A 22384-nucleotide genomic window follows, 5' to 3' on the forward strand; every position below is an offset into this window, starting at 1 on the left:
GCATTGTGCCTATGCCTATATCACTTTATTAGAAACACGTGATCAATGAAGTCCCAAGCTTCATTTTGTCAAACCTTATTGGTTTTGGTAGAAGACAAAAAGGCTATTCTGTGCACTCGCTACAGCGTGTGGGACATCTTCTATAATAATTTGTCTGCTCTAATTTATTTTCACCAGCAGGTGGCACTAGTGTACACTGTTGACCAAAGCCAATGTATTGAACCTATTTTCAACACAATTTGCTCGAAAGACTCAACGCATCAGGAAGCTTCGTTTCCCCATCACTGGTCAAAGGTGTCAACCAGAGCTGAATACAAAAATGTGAATGACTGGTGTGTGAACTATACACACTAATATCATGCTGAAATTATTATATAATAACAACATATTTTTAATAGTAATATGTGTATCACATTATCTTACAACAGATTTTTGGATTACAGTTAGACGTCATAAAGATATGTAAATTGGGACACGGTGGCGTCATGGATTGCGTTGGTGTCCCGGATGGAGTTCCGACGCCATCTTTACACCAGTGCTGCTGCTACCGGTAGCTAGAGAGTGGGGACGCTGCAGTTGCTCCACTAAGAACCGCCGACTGAGACAGACATACACAAGTTCGATCCGCTCTCCATCGACAGTCCGACCCCGAACACCATGGCAGATCGAGAGCATTTAGTATACCAGGCCAAACTCGCCGAACAAGCTGAGAGATACGATGGTAAGGGCTGAGATATACCGTCAATGCGGAGTATGCCTCAGTCTCATTCGCTTGTCCCCCCCCCCCCCCTACTCTACTAACGGGGGGCTTCGAGGTGGGTTGAAGATGGTTAGTGAGAGATCGTAGTAGAGACAAAATGGCGGAGAAGAGGGTTTCCGAACTAGTCATTTAACGTTTAGAGAAGGGGTTTTGTTTGACTGAATAATGTTAGTTAGAAATAATGTTTAACACGTGTATGACTGTGTTTTTGGGCATTCAGCGTTAGCATGTGTCATTCAGTATACGCTATAACTAGTTACTTTCTTGAAACCCATTGGTTATTTCTGCTGGTGGTGCCGAAGTTCCGACGTCGTTGTTGGCCCTCAATGGATATACAACTAACGTTAACTAGCTATTATATTGTAGCTAATATTGCTAACTAGTAAACTATAGCCTGTTAGCAACGTTAGCTGTGTTACAATGGCGGCTAACTGTTTTATAATATGCATAAAGGAGACGTTAGCTACTGTACAACTTTAGCTACCATGGTGATGAGTTACCGCAAGCTAATTTGTTAGCTAGCTAAAATAATTGGCTGATTTATGATGAAATAGTTATTGTGACAGTATAAGAAACTACAGCTTGGTTAATCTAGCTAGTTAGTTGGTCTTGACGCTAGCTAACTTTCTATTGTGTGTGTGTGTGTGCGCACACAGGCTGTCAAACGCATTTGCGACGACAGCTTTGTGGGTTGGGTTTCGGGTTTTCTGCAACACATGTAGTTAGCTATCTACAGTAGCGAGTACACGTTGGGTAACTATCTTGTTATTAGTTTTCTATTCTAGACGCCAGTTGGCTAACTGTTGCCTTGACATGATTGGCTACAGTATATCAACCAGAGCCAATTAACATTAGCTACCGACCAGAGCCATTTCGCTATTTAGATAGCTAACGTCAGAGCCATGTAGTTAGCTAGCTAAGTTAGCTAGCAAGCGAACATTAAACTCAACACGCTAACATTAGCTGTCAGTTTTGTATAACGTTATAGCTAGCTAGATAGGCTAATAAGGTAGCTCGCGCTAACTGTGGAAAGAACGCAGTCCCTGGCAAGCCGAGTGGGTGTGGTTGTTACAGGGCTAGCTAATGGTGGCTCATTACATTTTCCCAAGCCAGTCAGTGCAACACGTTTCAGCTAGCCAGTCAGTACCTTGACAAATTAGCTGTTGTGTCTCATTTGTCGATTATGTTTTATTAGTAGTGCAAGTTGGATAACACGTGCTAACAGACAAATATGGTTACAATGTTACAGGCATTGACATGGCAAGCTTGGGTTAGTTACTTGGCTCCTGGCTTACAAGGGTGTCCACATCAAATAACTGTTGTACTAATCATTCATTGGCCCTTCGTGGGGTTTAAATACTTCTACAATAGAGCAACACTGTTTTAATGCTGTAGTCAAATCTAGGGATAGTTATAGTTTGCTGTAATATGGATCTCTGTCATGCAGCAGGGGCTTAATTTTGTTTAATTTGAGGGACTGTGTTTTGAAGCTCATTTCTATATAGTTTTGCAAGACTCATTACATATTTTAGGTAGGCTATATAATAGTAATAATGGATAACAAAAATAGTCTAGACCCAATTTCCCCAAATGTTATTCAGCTACCAAATGTTTTATGATTTATGAGCCCTCAATTTAATTGAACATTCTCTTTTACAGAAAGTGATTAGTTCAATTGATGGCAATATTCACACAAGTCTTACTATTTTTGACTCCAACTTTAGAAGATCATATCTCAGTTTCTGAATGTCAGACAAACCAGAGATTATTCCCATGTGCATCAGTCGCATCTTTCTCTGGCATTTAACTGCTTCTTTCTCGCCTAAAGCATTGCAGATTTGTGTTTTAGATCAGTATAAACAGTCAAGGTACCACACCTAAAGATTTCTTAATTTTGAGGAAAAAACATGAATGTAAGCACCACAGACAATTTAGGAGCACCACAAATATTTTTAAATGTGGAAAACTGTTACTTTAGGGGAAGGAGGACGAGCTGCACTGATTCCAACAAATATATTGCCTAGGCTCAGAAGCCTCATGCTAGCCAGCTGGAAAACAAGAGGACACATTTTCAAGGTATTGGCAAAGACAGTACAGTATGAAGATAGGCTAAAACTGCTTCTCCAATAGAAATCCCAGAGCACACTTGTAGGCGATGTCATGGCGAAGTTTACTAGCTAAGCTCACGTGTAGACCCGATGACGTGTTTCTAATGGTCATCTCGCACCAAACTGCATGTACAGGCCTTCAAATCAGAGGCACTCCTTAAATATACTTTTTTTTGACAAAAATGAAAACATGTCAGTTGTCACTTTCATGAGATTGGAGTAATAACATGTTCAGCTAGTTAATACATTGGCTCAAATCTAGGTTGTGGCTTTAGACTTTGCGAAAATGAAGAACAAAGGAAGAATTTCCCCTTCTCTCATTGACTTCTAAAACCCCGGCTTGGTCTGTTTCACAAGCTTTCCCGGAAGTTTTGCAACGTTTTATTTGGTATTTAGCTGTTTTTATTGATAGTACGGATGTAACTGGTAGTAGTCACTGGCAAAGCACTGCCTCTCACTGCAGGCTTTGCCTTAGTGAATCGTCCTTGCTGTCCGGGATCCTTGGGATGGCCCTGAGTTACATTCAGTTCATATAAGGCAATCAGTCTATTGAAATAAATTCATATGGATTTCACATGATTGTGAATACAGATATACATCTGTTGGTCACAGATACCGTAACGAAAAAAGGTAGGAGCTTTGATCAGAAAAACAGTATCTGTTGTGACCACCATTTTCCTTATGCAGTGTGGCACAACTCCTTTGCAATGAGTTGATCAGGCTGTTGATTGTAGAATGTTGTCCCACTCCTCTTCAATGGCTGTGCGAATGTTGGATATTGGTGGGAACTGGAACATGTTGTGCATGTCGATCCAGAGCATCCCAAACATGCTCAATGGGTGACATGTCTGGTGAGTATGCAGGCCATGGATGAACTGGGAAATGGTCAGCTTCCAGGAATTGTATACAGATCCTTGCGACATGGGGCCGTGCATTCTCACGCTGAAACATGAGGTGATTGTAGAGGATGAATAGCACGACAGTGGGCCTTAGGATCTCGTCACGGTATCTGTGCATTCAAATTGCCACTGATAAAATGCATTGTCCGTAGCTTATGCCTCCCCATACAATAACCCCACTGTCAGGCACTCTCTTCACAAGGTTGACATCCACAAACTGCTTGCCCACACGACACCATACACATGGTCTGCAGTTGTGAAGCCGGTTGGGCGTATTGCCAAATTCTTTAAAATGACGGAGGTGGCTTATGGTAGAGAAATTATCATTCAGTTCTCTGGCAACAGCTCTGATGGACGTTCCTGCTGTCAGCATGCCAATTGCACGCTCCCTCAATTATTATTTAATTTTTTAACCTTTATTTAACTAGGCAAATTCTTATTTTCAATGACGGCCTAGGAACCTGCCTGTTCACCTTGTCAGCTCGGGGGTTTGAACTTGCAACCTTGCGGTTACTAGTCCAACGCTCTAACCACTAGGCTACCCTGCCGCCCCAACTTGAGACTTCTGTGAAATTGTCTGGTGACAAAACTGCACATTTTAGTGGCCTTTATTGTCCCCAGCAATAAACTTGTGTAATGATTATGCTGTTTAATCAGATTCTTGATATGACGCACCTGACCGGCGCACAGATTATCTTGGCAAAGGAGAAATGCTCACTAACAGGGATGTACAACATTTGAGAAGCTTTTTGTGCTTATGGAACATTCTGGGATATTTTATTTCAGCATTTATATTTTTGTTCAGTTAAAATGCTTACAGTAAGTGTTAGGGATGCACATATCTGTACATTTTGCTGCCAAGTAACTGACCCTCATTAACTGGTTAATGTTCCATATGTGACGATGATGAAAATCTCAGAAACCAGTGTGGGTTGCTAATATGACTAGGGTTGTGCCTTTTTGCTTCTGGACAACAGAAGTTGATATGAAACCAACAGAACAGGAGAGAAATACTAGTTAATGGCATCAGGAAGTCTTTAAAAAAAATCATTGCCGCTGTTTCTATGGATAGATTTTTGCAAGGCTACTTTGAAGCAAGGTAAGACATGCCACATTATTTGAAGTAAAGTAAAAGGTTCAGCTTTCAGACAATTACTGCCTCAAGCTCACATTGCAAAGTGGTAGGTGACGCGCTGATAGCCTGCCTACCGTTGACTATAGCCTACGCACTCAAATGGCAAATGGGAGGCGTGCTTTAATTACGAGTTGAGAAATTAAAATAGCTCCTTTAACACCCAATTACATTTAGTTGTTTGTTGTGCAATGACTGGGCTTACAAAAGCACTTTCACTCCAGCGAAGAGCTACTTTCGTGCTGTCTGACAGGTGATGGTCAGCTAGGCTCTGTATGCTGTGCGTGTGTGATAAGATACATGCATGACTAACAAAAATACACCTACCAATTTAATTTCACTAAAGTATGCTAATTTACCTATAGACCGATAAGCATGACCGGTCAAATGTGTTTTTGGCGGCTAACCCATTTAACGGTTAACATCACTGGCTAAGGCTCGGGTTTGGTTATGGTTAGGGTTTAGTGTAGGGATGTCCTAGGGATTTGGCTAGCAATAACACTCAATGAACAGCGTCAGGTACTCTCAGCTAGTTAGATGGGGGTGGCGAAACGTGAATTTGGACCACTGAGGTATAATAAGAACGAGACCGCCTCAAATATGGCCAACCCTTGTTTTCAATGTAATCACATTCGCATACGCAGTTCCGGAGTTGCTGCCATCTTCCTTACTGAGATTACTCCGCCTGCACTCAAGCACTCAGTGCACACTGGAAAGACAGCAGTATGTCGCACACATGCTCCAGGAACTCTGTCAGAGTATGTGGAGAGCTCAACAAGCCAATCGGCACTTCCCTTGGCGAGCTGGGGTCATGACCTCAGAGCATGAATATAAAATGTTAATATCTTCGGCTGTGAGTGGCCTGGGTGACAATTTGAGTAAGTTAATGTATGTTTTTGTCTCCCAAAGGTGATGACTAATGTCTTGTTAGGCATTTTAAAATTTGACGTCTCTATGGGGCCGTCGACGGTAATGACCTTTCTCGGCCGTGATGCAGTTAAACTGCAGTACCGAAGCAATACTGTAGGTGCAGTCAAGCGTGCTTCCAGACCGGAACTGTGGCCCCTTAATTTGGACCAGTCCCTGACAGGTACAACTCACAGAAAAACATAGCATTATTGCACAGCTTCTGTCATTGTCCACTTTATTTAGCTAGAAAGATTATATTTACTCTGCATTCACCATAGAAGCAGTAACAGTTAGTTCACGCTCCTCTCCGACTAGTGTCGTTGGGTTATACAGTGCATTCAGAAAGTATTCAGACTAGAGCTCGACTGATTTATGATTTTTCAACACCGATGCCGATTATTGGACGACCAAAAAAGCCCATACCGATTAATCGGCTGATTTATAAAAAATAAAGTATTTATATGTAAAAATGACAATTACAACAAAACTGAATGAAAACTTATTTTAACTTAATATAATACATCAATAAAATCAGTTTAGCCTCAATTAATGAAACATGTTCAATTTGGTTTAAATAATGCAAAAACAAAGTGTTGGAGAAGAAAGTAAAAGTGCAATATGTGCTATGTAAGAAAGCTAACGTTTAAGTTTCTTGCTCAGAACATGAGAACATTTGAAAGCAGGTGGTTCCTTTTAACATGAGTCTTCAATATTTCCAGGTAAGAAGTTTTAAGTTGTAGTTATTATAGGACTATTTCCCTCTATACCATTTGTATTTCATTAAACTTTGACTATTGGATGTTCTTATAGGCACTTTAGTATTGCCAGTGTAACAGTATAGCTTCCGTCCCTCTCCTCGCTCCTCCCTGGGCTTGAACCAGGAACACAATGACAACAGCTACTCTCGAAGCAGCGTTACCCATGCAGAGCAAGGGGAACAACCACTCCAAGTCTCAGAGCGAGTGACGTTTGAAACGCTATTAGCGCGAACCCCGCTAACTAGCTAGTGTTGGACTTGTTAACTGTAAGGTTGCAAGCTTGGATCCCCTGAGCTGACGAGGTGAAAATCCGTCGTTCTGCCCCTGAACGAGGCAGTTAACCCACCGTTACTAGGCCGTCATTGAAAGTAAGAATGTGTTCTTAACTGACTTGCCTAGTTAAATAAATATTAAATAAAGGTGTAAAAAAAGTATATATTAAAAAAACTGCCAAATCGGTGTCCAAAAATACAGATTTCCCATTATGAAAACTTGAAATCGGCCATTTCGATTAATCGACCGACCTCTTATTCAGACCCTTTTACTTTTTCCACGTTTTGTTACGTTACAGCCTTATTATAAAATGTATTAAATAGTCCCCCCCCCCCCCCCCCCCCCAATCTACACACAAAGCTTGCAAATGTATACAAAAATGTAAACTATCACATTTACATAAGTATTCAGAACCTTTACTCAGTACTTTGTTGAAGCACCTTTGGCAGTGATTACAGCCTCAAGTCTTCTTGGGTATGATGCTACAAGTTTGGCACACCTGTATTTGGGGAGGTCTCTCATTCTTCTCTGCAGATCTTCTCAAGCTCTTGTCAGGTTGGATGGGGAGCGTCGCTGCACAGCTATTTTCAGGTCTGTCCAGAGATGTTCGATTGGGTTTAACTCCGGGCTATGGTTGGGACACTCAAGGACTTTCAGAGACTTTGAAGCCACTCCTGCTGTGTGCTTAGGGTTGTTGTCCTGTTGAAAGGTGAACCTTCGCTCCAGTCTGAGGTCCCGAGCTCTCTGGGGCAGGCTTTCATCATGGATCTCTCTGTACTTTGCTGTGTTCATCTCTCCTTTGATCCTGACCAAGGCCTTTCTCCCCACGATTGAGGAAAAACATTTATTTAATCGATTTTAGAATAAGGCTGTAACGTAACAAAATGTAGATGTCAAGGTGTCTGAATGCTACTCTATACAAAGGCATACCATTAGTTGCTGTAGTAGCACCTGATTTCAGTTTTCTAGATTCTATTATCAAAGATTCACCAGCGGTACACACGGGCCAAGCAGTCTGGTCTCTTTTGCTCTGCTCTGAAACAGGATACTGTTCTCTACCAGCTCTAGCCACTGTTGAGAGAGGCGACACCCCCCACCCCTCCTGTCGTTAGGCCTCCTGAAAGGGGACAATCCCCTGTAGGGGCTCAGAGCCAGACTGGACCCCCCCCCCGCAGGCCTGCTGTGGAACAGGCCATTCCCCCTTTGGCACAGAAGAATGTGCAAGGCGGCTAGTATAGCTGGGGTCGAGCCAGACCAGAGAGCTAGGTGGGGTGGGGGTGTACGAGCTGGTGGTATGTGCCTATGCAGCCCCCCGGACATAAGGGCTGAAGGACGGGAGGAGACGAGGCACCAGTGCGCCACTCTCTTACGTAACCCCTCTCTCCAGCTCAGACGAGTCATCCAGCCCCAATGTTTGTGCAAATGGCTCAGACGGGCTATCTTCTTAGTGGGTATCTTTGCAGAGACTGCTCATTTACTTTTTAATCCTTCCCCTCCTTGCCGCTGCCTCTTTGACGAAGTGCACTTATACACTGCCCCCAGCTTCAGTGGTCCTGGGCACTCAACAGACCTGAACGAATTTCAATGTGGTGTTGTAATGGTGGTGGTAACTCCTCTGCCATGCCTGTTCTCTCCCTCCCCCTCCCCAGAGATGGACTAGTATTCCTCTTTCCTTGATTAATGGGGTGAACAGTTAACAATGTTTTTTTTCTTTTTATAGACACATCAAGTGTCAGGGCAGCAGAGTTGCTGAGCACTAGTTAGACGTGATGCTTTTCAAAACATTTTCAAAACAAGTCACAAGTTGCATGGACTCACTCTGTTTGCAATAATAGTATTTAACTTGATTCTGAACCCACACATACAATTATCTGTAAGGTCCCTCAGTTGAGCAGTGTATTTCAACCACGCATTCAACCACAGACCAAGGAGGTTTTCCAATGAGCATAGTGAAGTTATTAATTACACTTTGGATGGTGTATCAATACACCCAGTCACTACAAAGATACAGGTGTCCTTCCTAACTCCTTGCCGGAGAGGAAGGAAATCGCTCAGCGCGAGGCCAATGGTTACTTTAAAAAGGTTACATAGTTTAATGTCTGTGATGGGAGAACTGATGATGAATCAAGAACATCCTCAATACTAACCTAATTGACAGAGTGAAAAGGAAGCCTGTACATAATACAAATATTCTAAAATGTGCAGTTTGTTTGTTTGCAACAAGGCACTAAAGTAATACTGCAAAAAAAATAAATGAATTACATTTTTGCCCCGAATACAAAGTGTTTTAATTTGGGGCAAATACAACATATTACTGAGAACCACTCCCCATATTTTCAAAAATAGTGATGGCTGCATCCTGGGTGTGCTTGTAATCGTTAAAACCTCTTAGAGCTACCCCCCTACTTTTTTCAATTTCCGCCTGAAGACTTACCCAAATCTAACAGCCTGTAGCTCAGGCACAGAACCAAGGATATGCATATTCTTGGTACCATTTGAAAGAAAAAACTCTGAAGTTTGTGTAAATGTGAATTGAATGAAGGAGAATATAACACAATAGATCTGGTTTAGATAAAACAATGAAAAAAAACATACTATTTTTAATTTTTGTCTCTTTAAAATGAACAAGATAAAACAAACATTCAGATAGGATGATGGGGACAATTTCAGTGAAAAATATGAGGGCAACAGTACTTGTGCAAAGTTTGAGAATGATAACTGTGTGCTACATGAAATGTACCATGAAGTCACCCAGGTGTCCCACACAAGTAGCCCAAATGTACCCAAGTGGCCAAATTGGTGAAGTTATACATTTTGAAACAAATAACTATATACAAAATACCAAAATGGTATTCTAAAAATTGAGAAAAAAATATGGGGGAAAAAATATGAAGAGAACATTATATACATTTACAAAATAAGCTGAGTAATTATTTACACACTTTCAATATTTGGAAGACCCTCAGTCCTCTATCAAATGTATTTATTTAGCCCTTCGTACATCAGCTAATCTCAAAGTGCTGTACAGAAACCCAGCCTAAAACCCCAAACCGCAAGCAATGCAGGTGTAGAAGCACGGTGGCTAGGAAAAACTCCCTAGAAAGGCCAAAACCTAGGAAGAAACCTAGAGCGGAACCAGGCTATGAGGGGTGGCCAGTCCTCTTCTGGCTGTGCCGGGTGGAGATTATAACAGAACATGGCCAAGCTTTTCAAACGTTCATAGATGACCATCAGGGTCAGATAATAATAATCACAGTAGTTGTAGAGGATGCAACAGGACAGCACCGCAATAGTAAATATGAACAGTTTAGGGTTCCATAGCCGCAAGCAGAACAGTTGAAACTGGAACAGCAGCAAGGCCAGGTGGACTGGGGACAGCAAGGAGTCATCATGCCAGGTAGTCCTGACGCATGGTCCTAGGGTTCAGGTCCTCCGAGAGAGAGGAAGAGAGCATACTTAAATTCACACAGGACACCGGATAAGACAGGAGAAGTACTCCAGATATAACAAATTGACCCTAGCCCCCCCGACACATAAACTACTGCAGCATAAATACTGGCGGCTGAGACAGGATAGGTCAGGAGACACTGTGGTCCCATCTGATGAGACCCCCGGACATGGCCAAACAGAAAGGATATAACCCCACCCACTTCTGATGTAAAGCAGAGGGTCACCAAGCATGTGGCGCAGGTGATGGGGGACTTAATTTTGCAAAGAACACAGCGACGCCTCCATGCTGTGCCCTTTTGGCCCTGAGGCACATCCATGCCTGCAGAAATACATTTGGGCAGATGAACACCACTTGTGGCAGGAGCTGGATGAACCAGCTTCAGTGGGGGATGGAAACCTTGGCCCTGTGGGCTGCCATTCGGAGTCGGTGTCACTGTGAAAGAAAATGTTCAGTTAGAATAGTTTCACATATGAGCCCTGTATCAACAGGTATAATAAACAGGGATATATATATATATATATATATATATATATATATATATATATATATATATATATATATAATATACATATATATATATATAATATATATATATATATATAATATACATATATATATATATAATATATATATATATATATAATATACATATATATATATATATATATAATATATATATATATATAATATACATATATACATATATATATATATAATATACACATATATATAATATATATATATAATATATATATACATATATATATAATATATATATATATATATATACATATATATATGAGTACAGCGAACAAGGTTGAATATATTATTATGACCTGCTAGATCTACGGTCTCTTTTATATTACGACAGACCAGCTGTATCTACTGTCTCCATTTCACTTTGGCCATTGTTGTGGGCCTGCCCTCCCCTCAACAGCCTCAAATAAGCTATTTCATGTGGGTTGGGGTGGGGCGGCAGACACACGCATCTCACATTTCATGACATTTTTTGTTTATATATTGTTTCAAAAATAAAAATCACCAATAATATTTTATATTATTAATTTCAAACAAGGGCATTTAGCATTATAAGAACTTACCAGTCCAAAACGATGTCCTCTCCCATTCAAAAAATATTCCTCCACAATCGCTAAATGAATCGTCCTACAACAATCTGTCTCACTTTCCCAATCAATTTATTCTAAAATTGTGTGTACATCTGTATATCTAGACTTAGATTTAGCTTTCCCTGACTTAGTCGCCATACTGATTTGATATATAAACAGCTGAATCTGCACGTTTACCAAACACTGCAGTGCGTAATATGTGTTTCTCCTTCCGGTATGAAACTTCAATAGCGAATTACTCTCTTTACGCTGGAGCTTACTACATGGGTTGGTCTTGCAACACATAAACATGACCTATAGCCAATGAGCTGAGGTAAACGGCAATCTACCCAGCTAGATTTCAAGATGATAAGTGGTAATTGGGTTAAAATACAGTCAATCAACGAAACAGCGGGCAAATCATTGGTGCACAATGATGTCATGACTTGTTGTCTTCAAATCGTTTTTTTTTTTTTTCAGTCTACGTCCCGTGAAATGACCCATCAGGTTTGATTGTGTTACAAACAAACCAGTTGATTGCAGTGAAACCAAACATGACTGGAAAAGTCACGTTCTGTGTGGGTTATTTACCTGGAATGTGTCGTCGAAAATGGAATGAGACGGAATTCACAACACAAGCGGTTCACAAAATGTTTTGTGTTAGGCTATAAAAACTGATTTTATCAAACAAAACATTCATTGTGTAACAATGAGCATTGGGATTGCAAACAGAGGAAGATCGTCAAAGGTAAACTATTTATTTTATTGCAGTTTGTAATTTTGTTACCCCTGTGCTGGTTAAATAGTTGTTTTTATGGGGCTCTATCCTCAGATAATCGAATCAGATTCTTTCACAGTAAATCCTTTTTTAAATCTGACAACGCAGTTGGATTAGCAAGATTCTAGGCTTTCGATACATGTGATACACTTGTATTTTCATGAATGTTTAAAATTACTATTTATGTAGTGATCACCGTATGTTGTGGAATTTCAGCCTGCTACTGGGTTCCGTGCTCAGAGGTTAAGGACTGGAGTTTTTCAGGATAAAAAAATAAACGGAGCACAGGCAAAATCCTAGAGGAAAACCTGGTCTGCGTTCCACCAGACTGGGAGATTAATTCATCTTTAAGCAGGACTACAACCTAAAACACAAATCTATACTGGAGTTGCTTACCAAGAAGACAATGAATGTTTCTGAGTGGTCAAGTTAGTTTTGACTTACTTGAAAATCTATGGCAAGACATGAAAATAGTTGTCTAGCAACGATCAACAACCAATTTGACAGAGCTTGAAGAATGTTGAAAATAAAAATGGGCAAATGTTGCACAATGTAGGTGTGGAAAGCTCTTGGATTTACCCAGAGACTCACAGCTGTAATTGCTGCCAAAGGTGCTTCTACAAAGTAATGTTTTTAAAAGATGTGAATACTTATATAAATTAGATTTCTGTATTTTATTTTCAATAAATTGGTAAACATTTCTAAAAACATATTTTCACTGTCATTATGGAGTACTGTGTGTAGATGGGTGAGAAAAAATGCATGTAACCCATTTTTATTTATTTACGCTGTAATGCAACAATGGGTATGAATACTTTCTGAAAGCACTGTATATCCTGAAATCTTGTTTGTTTCATTTCCCTGTCCTACCTTTTTTTAAATTGTGTCAATCCAGAGTGGTGTCACTGTCTGAGCACGGCTCTAGCCCACTCATCGACGTCACGGGTCAAGTGGTCTTTACTCTGTAGAGATACCATAGTACCGCTGCTCTTCCCGGGCACTGGTAGTCGAGCATCAAATCTTTAGCTATTCTACTCCATGTCATATGCTGAAGAGACTCGCCTTTCAGTGATATTTGAATATGAACATTCTATAATTGAGCTTGAGGAGAACTTGATTTAATCCCCCTCACAGCTATCCTCCAATTACAGTTTCATTATTTTCATTATCATTTTCTCCAACCTCCAAATGTATTAGTTTTGATTTTAGGCCTCAAAATACAAAATGTTTAGCTAAATGTTTAAAATTTGAATTCATAACGAAGTCAAAAACAATTTCCTGAGGCTCCGCATGTTTTCATGGAAAATATTAATGTTATTTCCAACAACCAATGAGCAACTCCGCTGTAAATCCATCGCATATTGAACATAGAGATTGGCAATGACAAATAAAATAATAATATTCATCACATGCGCCGAATACCACTGGTGTCGACCTTAGTGAAATGCTTACTTATGAGCCCTGAACCAACAATGCATTTAAAAAAAATATGAATAAGAATTAAAGTAACAAGTAATTAAAGAGCAGCAGTAAAATTACAATAGCGAGTCTATATACAGAGGGGTACCGGTTAGTCGAGGTTATTATGTACATGTAGGAAGAGCTATTAAAGTGACTATGCATAGATGATAACAACAGAGTAGCAGCGGTGTATTCTCAGTCAGGGATGTAATTTGTCTTTATTAATCAGGAATTCCTGCTTTCTGAACATTTCCTCCATTCATACATAATATAAATTGATCTATCCCGTAGCCAAAATCTACATTTCCAGATTTTCTATGTTCTTGTGTGATTGCTGCCAGAAAAAAACAAAATCCAGAACAGAACAAATTGTTCGTAACTTATTGAAGGCAGGGTGTTTGATGGTTTAGTCTTTTCTCTCTCTGTCAGAAATGGTGGAGTCCATGAAGAACGTGGCGGGCATGGACGTGGAGCTGACGGTGGAGGAGCGGAACCTGCTGTCGGTGGCTTACAAGAACGTGATCGGAGCCAGAAGAGCGTCCTGGAGGATAATCAGCAGCCTTGAACAGAAGGAGGAGAACAAAGGAGGCGAAGACAAACTGAAGATGATCCGGGAATACAGGCAAACGGTGAGCCACGTGGACGGTGGTAGTAGAGGAGAACCCTGATAAGGGCGGCTAGATGTTGAGATGTTGGTTAGCTAAGGATGGTGTGTGGCTCCTTTCAAAGTAGAGGTTTATATCTTGGGGCCTTAAGTGTTTAATTTTTAGAGGTCGTTCAAGGGTTATGTTTAAAAAAAAAATAGACATTAAAGTTGAGTTTGTTGTTTTTGTCCTCCTTGAGTTTGTTGCCAACAGGTGCTGTGTGTTTTGTGTGCTCTGCAGGTGGAGACTGAGCTGAAATCAATCTGTAATGACATTCTGGATGTACTGGACAAGCACCTCATTCCAGCAGCAAACACTGGAGAATCGAAGGTTTTCTACTACAAAATGTACGTCTGCGGATGGGACAGCTTTTGAAAAACTATTTAGCGCACATCAGCTAATATCTATGCCCTGACTGTTCTAGTAACATGAGAAAAGTCTCTCTGCTCTCTCGCGCTCTGTGTGAAAACATCTGCTTCTCAATGGTTCACCCTTTGTCCTGAACTGTGCACTTGTGCGCTACCCCACATCAATTAAAAAGCACACAATTGGTGTAAGCAAGGGATCTTACACTAATCCTTTTAAATCCAAATAGGGGAGTGCATACTTCAGAGTAAATGTGGAATATTGGGACGCAGGGCTAGTCTCTCTAGCAAGTCTAGTCCTGGTCAAGGAGTAGGCTTAAGTGTCCACACCAGTTTCAAGGGCTGCATGACAGTAAGACTCTTTTGTACATGGGGTTCATTCATAGAATTATGCAGTGTTTTCTCAACCCACAAGCCATGCTTGTCTGTTAAGAATATTCATATGTTAACATATGCAGACCATGGATTGATTGAATGTTTTGTGAGGTTGAAATAAGTCTCGTTCTCCCTTTTTCCTCAGGAAGGGAGACTACCACAGGTACCTGGCAGAGTTTGCCACGGGCAACGACCGAAAGGAGGCGGCAGAGAACAGCTTGGTTGCGTACAAAGCTGCAAGCGACATCGCCATGATCGAACTCCCACCGACACACCCTATCCGTCTGGGACTGGCGCTCAACTTCTCTGTATTTTATTATGAAATCCTCAATTCCCCCGACCGCGCATGCAGGTGGGCCCCCTCATCTTCTCTCCCCACTCTTCTCTCGTCTTTTCACTCTCCCATCTCCCTTATCTACGCGCCATTACAAGATGTTTCAAATAGAAAGCGATTGTGAGTGTAATAATGCACAAGCAGGAGGCCCGAGTATTTTATAAAAACACTTTTTTTTAAGAATTCTGGCTATGCCTTACGGAGTGTTTTTCTGCAGTACCAGGTGTTCGTCTTTTATTAACATTTTCAAAGAAACAGATTGAGTTTTGATTTGATTAGGTTTTTTAGACGACCTTATCTAGTGCTGCATCATGTCTACTAGGCTTGGGCGGTATCCACATTTTATATCGTCATAACGTCCTTCTCTCATCCTGGGATTTATTGTATTACTGGAGAGAAGGATGTTATGACGATATAAAAATGTGCCAGGTACCCGTGGGTGTTAAAATACAACAAAATGCCATTGGGCTTCTATTACCAGAATGCAAACAAAATTAGCACAAACAGCAAAACCGAACATCAATTAATTGCAAAGACTAGCAAATCCACATCAAATACAAGCATAGCAAGTAGCTACCAAATGTCATTTTTGGTGAGTGTGGACATTTACAAGCTAACTTGAACAGGAGATTGTGCAAATGAAAAACATTGATGCATCCTTTGAAGGAAGGGCAGCATGTGTACACGGAGCAGATGGGAGGACAATTAAATGCTAGTTGGAAGCACCGGGGGAAAAATGTCAGCTGTACAGAACTTAGTAGTGAATTGCATCACCTCGTGCGCCGCACACAGACACATATATGATACATATATAACGTTATGGACTCACCAGCTTCCTTTCTCCCGTCGTGCTATTTACAAAAAACACGTGACTGGCTCCTTCTGTTCTGGGGAACTAGGGTAAGCTTTATAAAGTGAACAGTGACATAAAACCGCAGTCTGCTTTATGTCCTAACGTATTGTACAAGTTGCCTGCAGGTATTAACTTAACTTAAAAGTGTCTACAAATATAAAAAAAAAGTTCAAAGAAATAGTTTCAACAGTTTTGAAAAAACATCCCATGGCTTTTTCCAAATACCCTGATATATGGTTTATACGGTATGCCGCCCATGCCTATATTTCAGACTGGGAATGCAATTGTCTCTCCTATACAGTACATGGAAGTCACCTGATGTCCTGGCTAGTAATACAATATAATATATATATTTTTATTTATCAAGACATGTTATTGTATGCTCCATACATGTTGACTAATGTTCAGCAAATTGTTGATGTGACTCGGGCACACTGTAAAATTCAACCTTTGACACTCCCTCTCTGCCCACTCTGTTGCCCTCAGGTTGGCGAAGGCGGCATTTGACGATGCCATTGCAGAACTGGACACGCTGAGCGAGGAGAGCTACAAGGACTCCACACTCATCATGCAGTTGCTACGCGACAACCTGACACTATGGACTTCAGATATGCAGGGAGATGGTGAGCGTTCCATGCTTCTTCACCTATTATATGTAGAACAATACAGTTCAAGGACTAAACCCACTCCAGCGTCTGGTCACGTGGAGGATGGATGTTTTCCACCTATTGACAGCACACACTGCTGGGCTGGTGCTGTGTGCTCAGGGTTGGAGAGTTGACCACACCCACCCTTTATCTTCTCCCCTCAGCCCAGTGGTTTTTCTCTAACCTCAGCAGCGCTCCCTCTATCTTTCTCCAGCTCTCTTTCTTTCTATTTCCATTTTTCTCTTATCTTTCCGTTTCACATTTTTCTCTTTTACTGTCTTTATCCCTCTGTCTGAGATGTACTCATGTTCAAGGCTCTCTCTCATGTCTCCATCTTCCACTGTGTAGATTCTTAAGGACAACCCCCCCCCCACTCCATTCCCTCGATAGAACTGTATTTTGTAAGTCATCTTTCTCCTGTCTTGGGCATCCCTCTTGCTTTGTCAATCAGACTTGCTGCCCTTCACTAACACTTTCTCTCTCTGCATCTTCCAGCGCCGGGTTAATTAATTCACACTAGTAAAATGTTGTGGACCGCGAAACAGTTGAGTGCTGTGTGTTTTAGTGTCACTGTCTTACTCACTGCAACGCAATTTTTACCAACACTGTCTGTCTGGGTTTGGGCTAGAGTTTAGGTATTCCACTTATTATTATGGCTGAACATGACATACTCAGTAATCACACCGAATCTTTGGGACCCTGTTTGCCACTCGTAAATCTGCAAACATGCAGTTGATGCACATCAACACTGTGCTGTCGTCCACACCAACTGCATGTAGCATCTCGTAGGCACTAATTTGGCACCTTATTATAGTTTCTATTTTTGATCTTCGTAAATTCTGAACCTTTGTTAGACTCGCTGCTTTAATTCTTACCAAGTAGATGGCTGTGCCATCTCTATGGAAACCTTCCTAAGCAACCAGCCTAGGTGGCCCGAAAGGCATTTGCTGGCTATCAAATCTTTACTGAGGCGTTTGACATTTTGCAGTGTGAAGAATAGATATTTGTTGATACTGGTTTTGCACACTAGCACTAGTGCCTTTAGAATGTATTCATACCCTGTGACTTATTCCACATTTTGTTACAGCCTGAATTCAAAATGGATTAAATATATATTTAAGTAAAAACTGTAACTAGGCCACTCAGGAGGTTATTTAGGTTATTGTCTTGCTGAAAGGTGCATTTGTCTCCTAGTATCTGTTGGAAGGCAGACTGAACCAGGTTTTTTCTCTAAGAATTTGCATGTGCTTAAGGCTGTATTCCATTTATTTTTATCCTGAACTCACTAGTCCTTACCGATGACAAGCGTACCCATAACATGATGCAGCTACTGCCATGCTTGAAAATATGGAGAGTGGTACTCAGTGACGTGTTCAGTTGGATTTGCCTCAAACATAATGCTTTGTATTCAGGACAAAACGGTAAATTATTTGTCACTTCATTTGCAGTATTACTTTAGTGCCCTATTCCAAACAGGATGCATGTTTTGGATTTTTTTATTCTGTACAGGGTTCCTTCTTTTTAGTAATTTGTTAGTATTGTGGAGTAACTACAATGTTTATCCATCTTCCGTTATCTCCCATCACAGCCATTAAACTCGTAATTGTTTTAAAATCACAATTGGCCTCGTGAAATCCCTAAGCGGTTTCCTTCCTCTCCTGCAACTGAGTTAGGAAGGATTCTTGGTGGATGAATCTGTGCTTGAAATTCACTAGTTGGTTGAGGGACCTAACAGATAATTGTGTATGTGGGATACAGAGATGGGGTAGTCAATCAAAAATCATGTTAACCACTATTATTGAACACGAATGAGTCAATTTAAATTATTATGTGATTTCTTAAGCACATTTACTCCTGAACTTATTTAGGCTTGCTATTACAAAGGGGTTGAAAACTTATTGACTCAAGACATTTCCACTTTGAAGTTGTAATTTCTACAAACAAATTCCACTGACATGGGTTATTGTGTGTAGTTCAGTGACACAATCTTAATGTATTACATTTAAAATTCAGGCTGTAACACAACAAAATAAGTCATGGGGCATGAACACTTTCTGATGCCACTATGCACATTCTCCTGCCAACCACCAATGTGTTTTTAAGGTACCTTTTTGTGCAACATGACTCGTGGGTGGGTTTTCCAACGCCTTTGTAGTGTGTTATCTCTGCCATTGATCCCGAAGGCATTCATATCACACATTTTGCTGGCATAGACTGACCACCAAACGGCAATTTTATAATTGTAACGCTCATGGCTCTAGCATTGGTTTTTGAAACTACAGCTAACTTCCTTCACATTGCACACAGAGACAAAATGTTATGTTTGGGTAAGTGGAACGAAGCACTATCCCTTTAAGGTTATTGGGGGAGGGAAAGCAGATCATAGATCTAGACCTAGGGTACCTTAATCTTGGAGTCTTTGACTCTGGTGGTCTTGGAGTGTTGGGCCAGTAACTGAAAGGGTGCTGGATCGAATCCCAGAGCTGACAAGGTAAAAATCTGTCGTCCTGCCCCTGAGCAAGGCAGTTCCCCGGGTGCCGAAGACATGGAAGTTGATTATGGCAGCCCCCCGCACCTCTGATTCAGAGGGGTTGGATTAAATGCAGAAGACTCATTCAGTTGTATAACTGACTTGGTATCGATCCCCTTTTCCCTTCCTCAGCCCATCTCACTCACCCATCACCACCTATCTTTACTAATCACTCCTCCCCTGAAGACCATATCACTGTAAACCTCACCTTCCTGTTGCCATGGTAACAGTGGGTGGGCTCTGGACTTTCTTTTGTCCATTTTATGTTTGTGGTGAAAATGACACTGGCTTTGAATGATGAAGATTCAAAATATACAATTAAATGGAATAAATGTGCCTCTCTCTCTTCAGGTGAAGAACAGAATAAAGAAGTGCTGCAAGATGTGGAGGATGAGACCCAGTGAGACTTCACGGCCAATACGAGACACCCCTCCCCTCCGCCTGCTAGTCCCAGTTCCAACTATGGTGTCAGTGAGAGCTCCCAAATTCGGCTTTTACGCCGACGCCAACTCGCTCTTTTACCCCTTTTCTTGTTCACTATCACTCTTTATCTGTCTGTCAGTTCTTCTGGTTTTCATTTTATAAAAAAATTAAGATAAAAATCGCCCATTTCATTGGAAATAATAACTTCTGCATTTAAACACAAGAGAAAATCTAAAAGCTGAAGCTTCGAGCTGTTCCTGGGTGTTAATATATAAATATATATATATATAAATATAAATATATATATATATATATATATATATATATATATATATATATATATATATATATATATATATATATATATATATATATATATATATATATATATATATATATATATATATATATATATATATATATATATATATATATATATATAAAAATAACCCCTGTTGCAAGCCTGGCCATGTAAGGGTCACGTCATTTATCGTCACTTTTTTTGTTTTCATTTTTGCTGTGTCATCAGTTGCCAAGTGTGCTTGCCTGCGGTCGTCAACATTCACGCACTCGCTGACTTTATTTTTAAAACACAAACGTTTGCTGTAACTCTTTTTCTAGAACTGATTGATGTCTTCGTGCTACTTTAGTCGTCTAAGCCTTTGGTCGCAAATTAGGGATGGTGGCGGCTTTTGACTGTTTTTAAAAGGGACATAAAGCTTTTTAGAAGGAACGAAGTGCCCTTTGTGTTTCTCCTCTCTCATTGCCAGACTCTTATCAATGACGATAGCAGATCTTCCCCCGAGCATCTCTTTCTTTGCGATCACCACTCAGGTCCGAGGTAGGGACCACGCATTGTTGTGCAGTCTGTAGCGCTGCTTTTGTACTGGTTGCTGACGTATAGAGACGATGGCTTGTAGCAGTGTAAAAAAACAAAAACAAGGAGCGTGAAGTTTCTCCATCTCTCTTATGTGAGGTAAAGCAGGTTTGCATTGGCACCGTAAAAAAAGAAACCTGCTTATGTTATCTTGTATTGCCCCTCTGTTCCAGAATGTTCTCTTTCTCCCTCTGTCCTGCCCCCTTATTTTCTCTCTTCTGTTCAGTATGTGTAGCTTGAATCTGATTTGTACTACTGGATATTCTGACTGGACCCACACGCCCCGTCTGTCTTCTTACTGAAACACAGCATGGAAATTAACATTTAAACTTCAAATAAAAAAAAGAAACTTACATTAAAATGCACCTGTGGTGTCATTTTTCGATTCAAATTCGCTGTACTATCTTTAGCCAGAGACCGATAAGTTTTTACCTTTGACAGTTTACCTTCTGTTGTTACTGTCATCTAAGGGTAAGGTGCTCATTCAGTGAACTGATCAGGAAATACGTGTCTTACCCTCTGACAGTAACAGAGCATAAACTGTTTTGATTATGGGGATAATTTTCCATTGGAGTGCGTAGGTTGGATCAAGAAAAGAGGGAAAAGCAACAGAAGATTACACACATTTTTGGAAGCCGTCTAATACAGTATTTTGTTTTCAGCCCCACGGATTACTTGTACTTAGGGTCATAGGTGTATTCACTATGCAATAAGGTGAAATGTTCAGAATGTTGCAACTAGAAATGTAATTACTAGAGCGGACATGATTTCCTATTAGCTATGACATAAAATCATAGATAAATGCTCTACAAAATGCATTCTGTCTATTCTTAAATTTTTCACCCTCCTGGTCAAACTTATTTGTACAGGTGGCCTTCGCAATTATTTATATTCCTTGATCATTACATAGCCATTAGAGGGCAGCGCAGTCCTACTATTGAATTATATTCCCGTTTGAAACTACAGTCGTGGCCAAACGTTTTGAGAATGACACAAATATTAATTTTCAGTCTGCTGCCTCAGTTTGCATGATGGCAATTTGCATATACTCCAGAATGTTATGAAGAGTGATCAGATTAATTGCAATGTCCCTCTTTGCCCCCCCCCCCAAACCATTCCACTGCATTTCAGCCCTGCCACAAAAGGACCAGCTGACATCATGTCAGTGATTCTCTCGTTAACACAGGTGTGAGTGTTGACAAGGCTGGATGTCATGCTGATTGAGTTGGAATAACAGACTGGAAGCTTCAAAAGGAGGGTGGTGCTTGGAATCATTGTTCTTCCTCTGTCAGCCATGGTTACCTGCAAAGAAACACATGCCGTCGTCATTGCTTTGCACAAAAAGGGTTTCACAGGTAAGGATATTGCTGCCAGTAAGATTGCACCTAAATCAACCATTTATTGGATCATCAAGAACTTCAAGGATAGTGATTCAATTATTGTGAAGAAGGCTTCAGGGCGCCCAAGAAAGTTCAGCAAGCGCCAGGACCGTCTCCTAAAGTTGATTCAGCTGCGGGATCGGGGCACCACCAGTACAGAGCATGCTCAGGAATGGCAGCAGGCAGGTGTGAGTGCATCTGCACGCACATTGAGGCGAAGGCATTTGGAGGATGGCCTTGTCAAGAACAGCAGCAAAGAAAAGAAGCCACTTATCTCCAGGAAAAACATCAGGGACAGACTGATATTCTGCAAAAGGTACAG

General features: G+C 40.8%; 1 protein-coding gene across 3 annotated transcripts; it reads left to right on the plus strand.

Moving 5' to 3' along the window:
* Positions 1-479: 479 nt before the first annotated feature.
* Positions 480-21044, plus strand: LOC100136197 (14-3-3E2 protein). 3 transcript variants are annotated; one of them, XM_021617175.3, is made up of 7 exons: positions 480-721; positions 14065-14264; positions 14520-14626; positions 15165-15371; positions 16693-16829; positions 17202-17254; positions 19735-21044. In XM_021617175.3, exons 1-6 carry the CDS (start codon positions 658-660, stop codon positions 17207-17209), a joined length of 723 nt encoding a protein of 240 aa, XP_021472850.1. In that variant the 5' UTR covers positions 480-657; the 3' UTR covers positions 17210-17254; positions 19735-21044.
* Positions 21045-22384: the final 1340 nt, after the last annotated feature.

This window comes from Oncorhynchus mykiss, chromosome 10 (assembly GCF_057628025.1).
Source record: "Oncorhynchus mykiss isolate SJ-2025 chromosome 10, ASM5762802v1, whole genome shotgun sequence".
Classification (NCBI taxonomy): domain Eukaryota; kingdom Metazoa; phylum Chordata; class Actinopteri; order Salmoniformes; family Salmonidae; genus Oncorhynchus; species Oncorhynchus mykiss.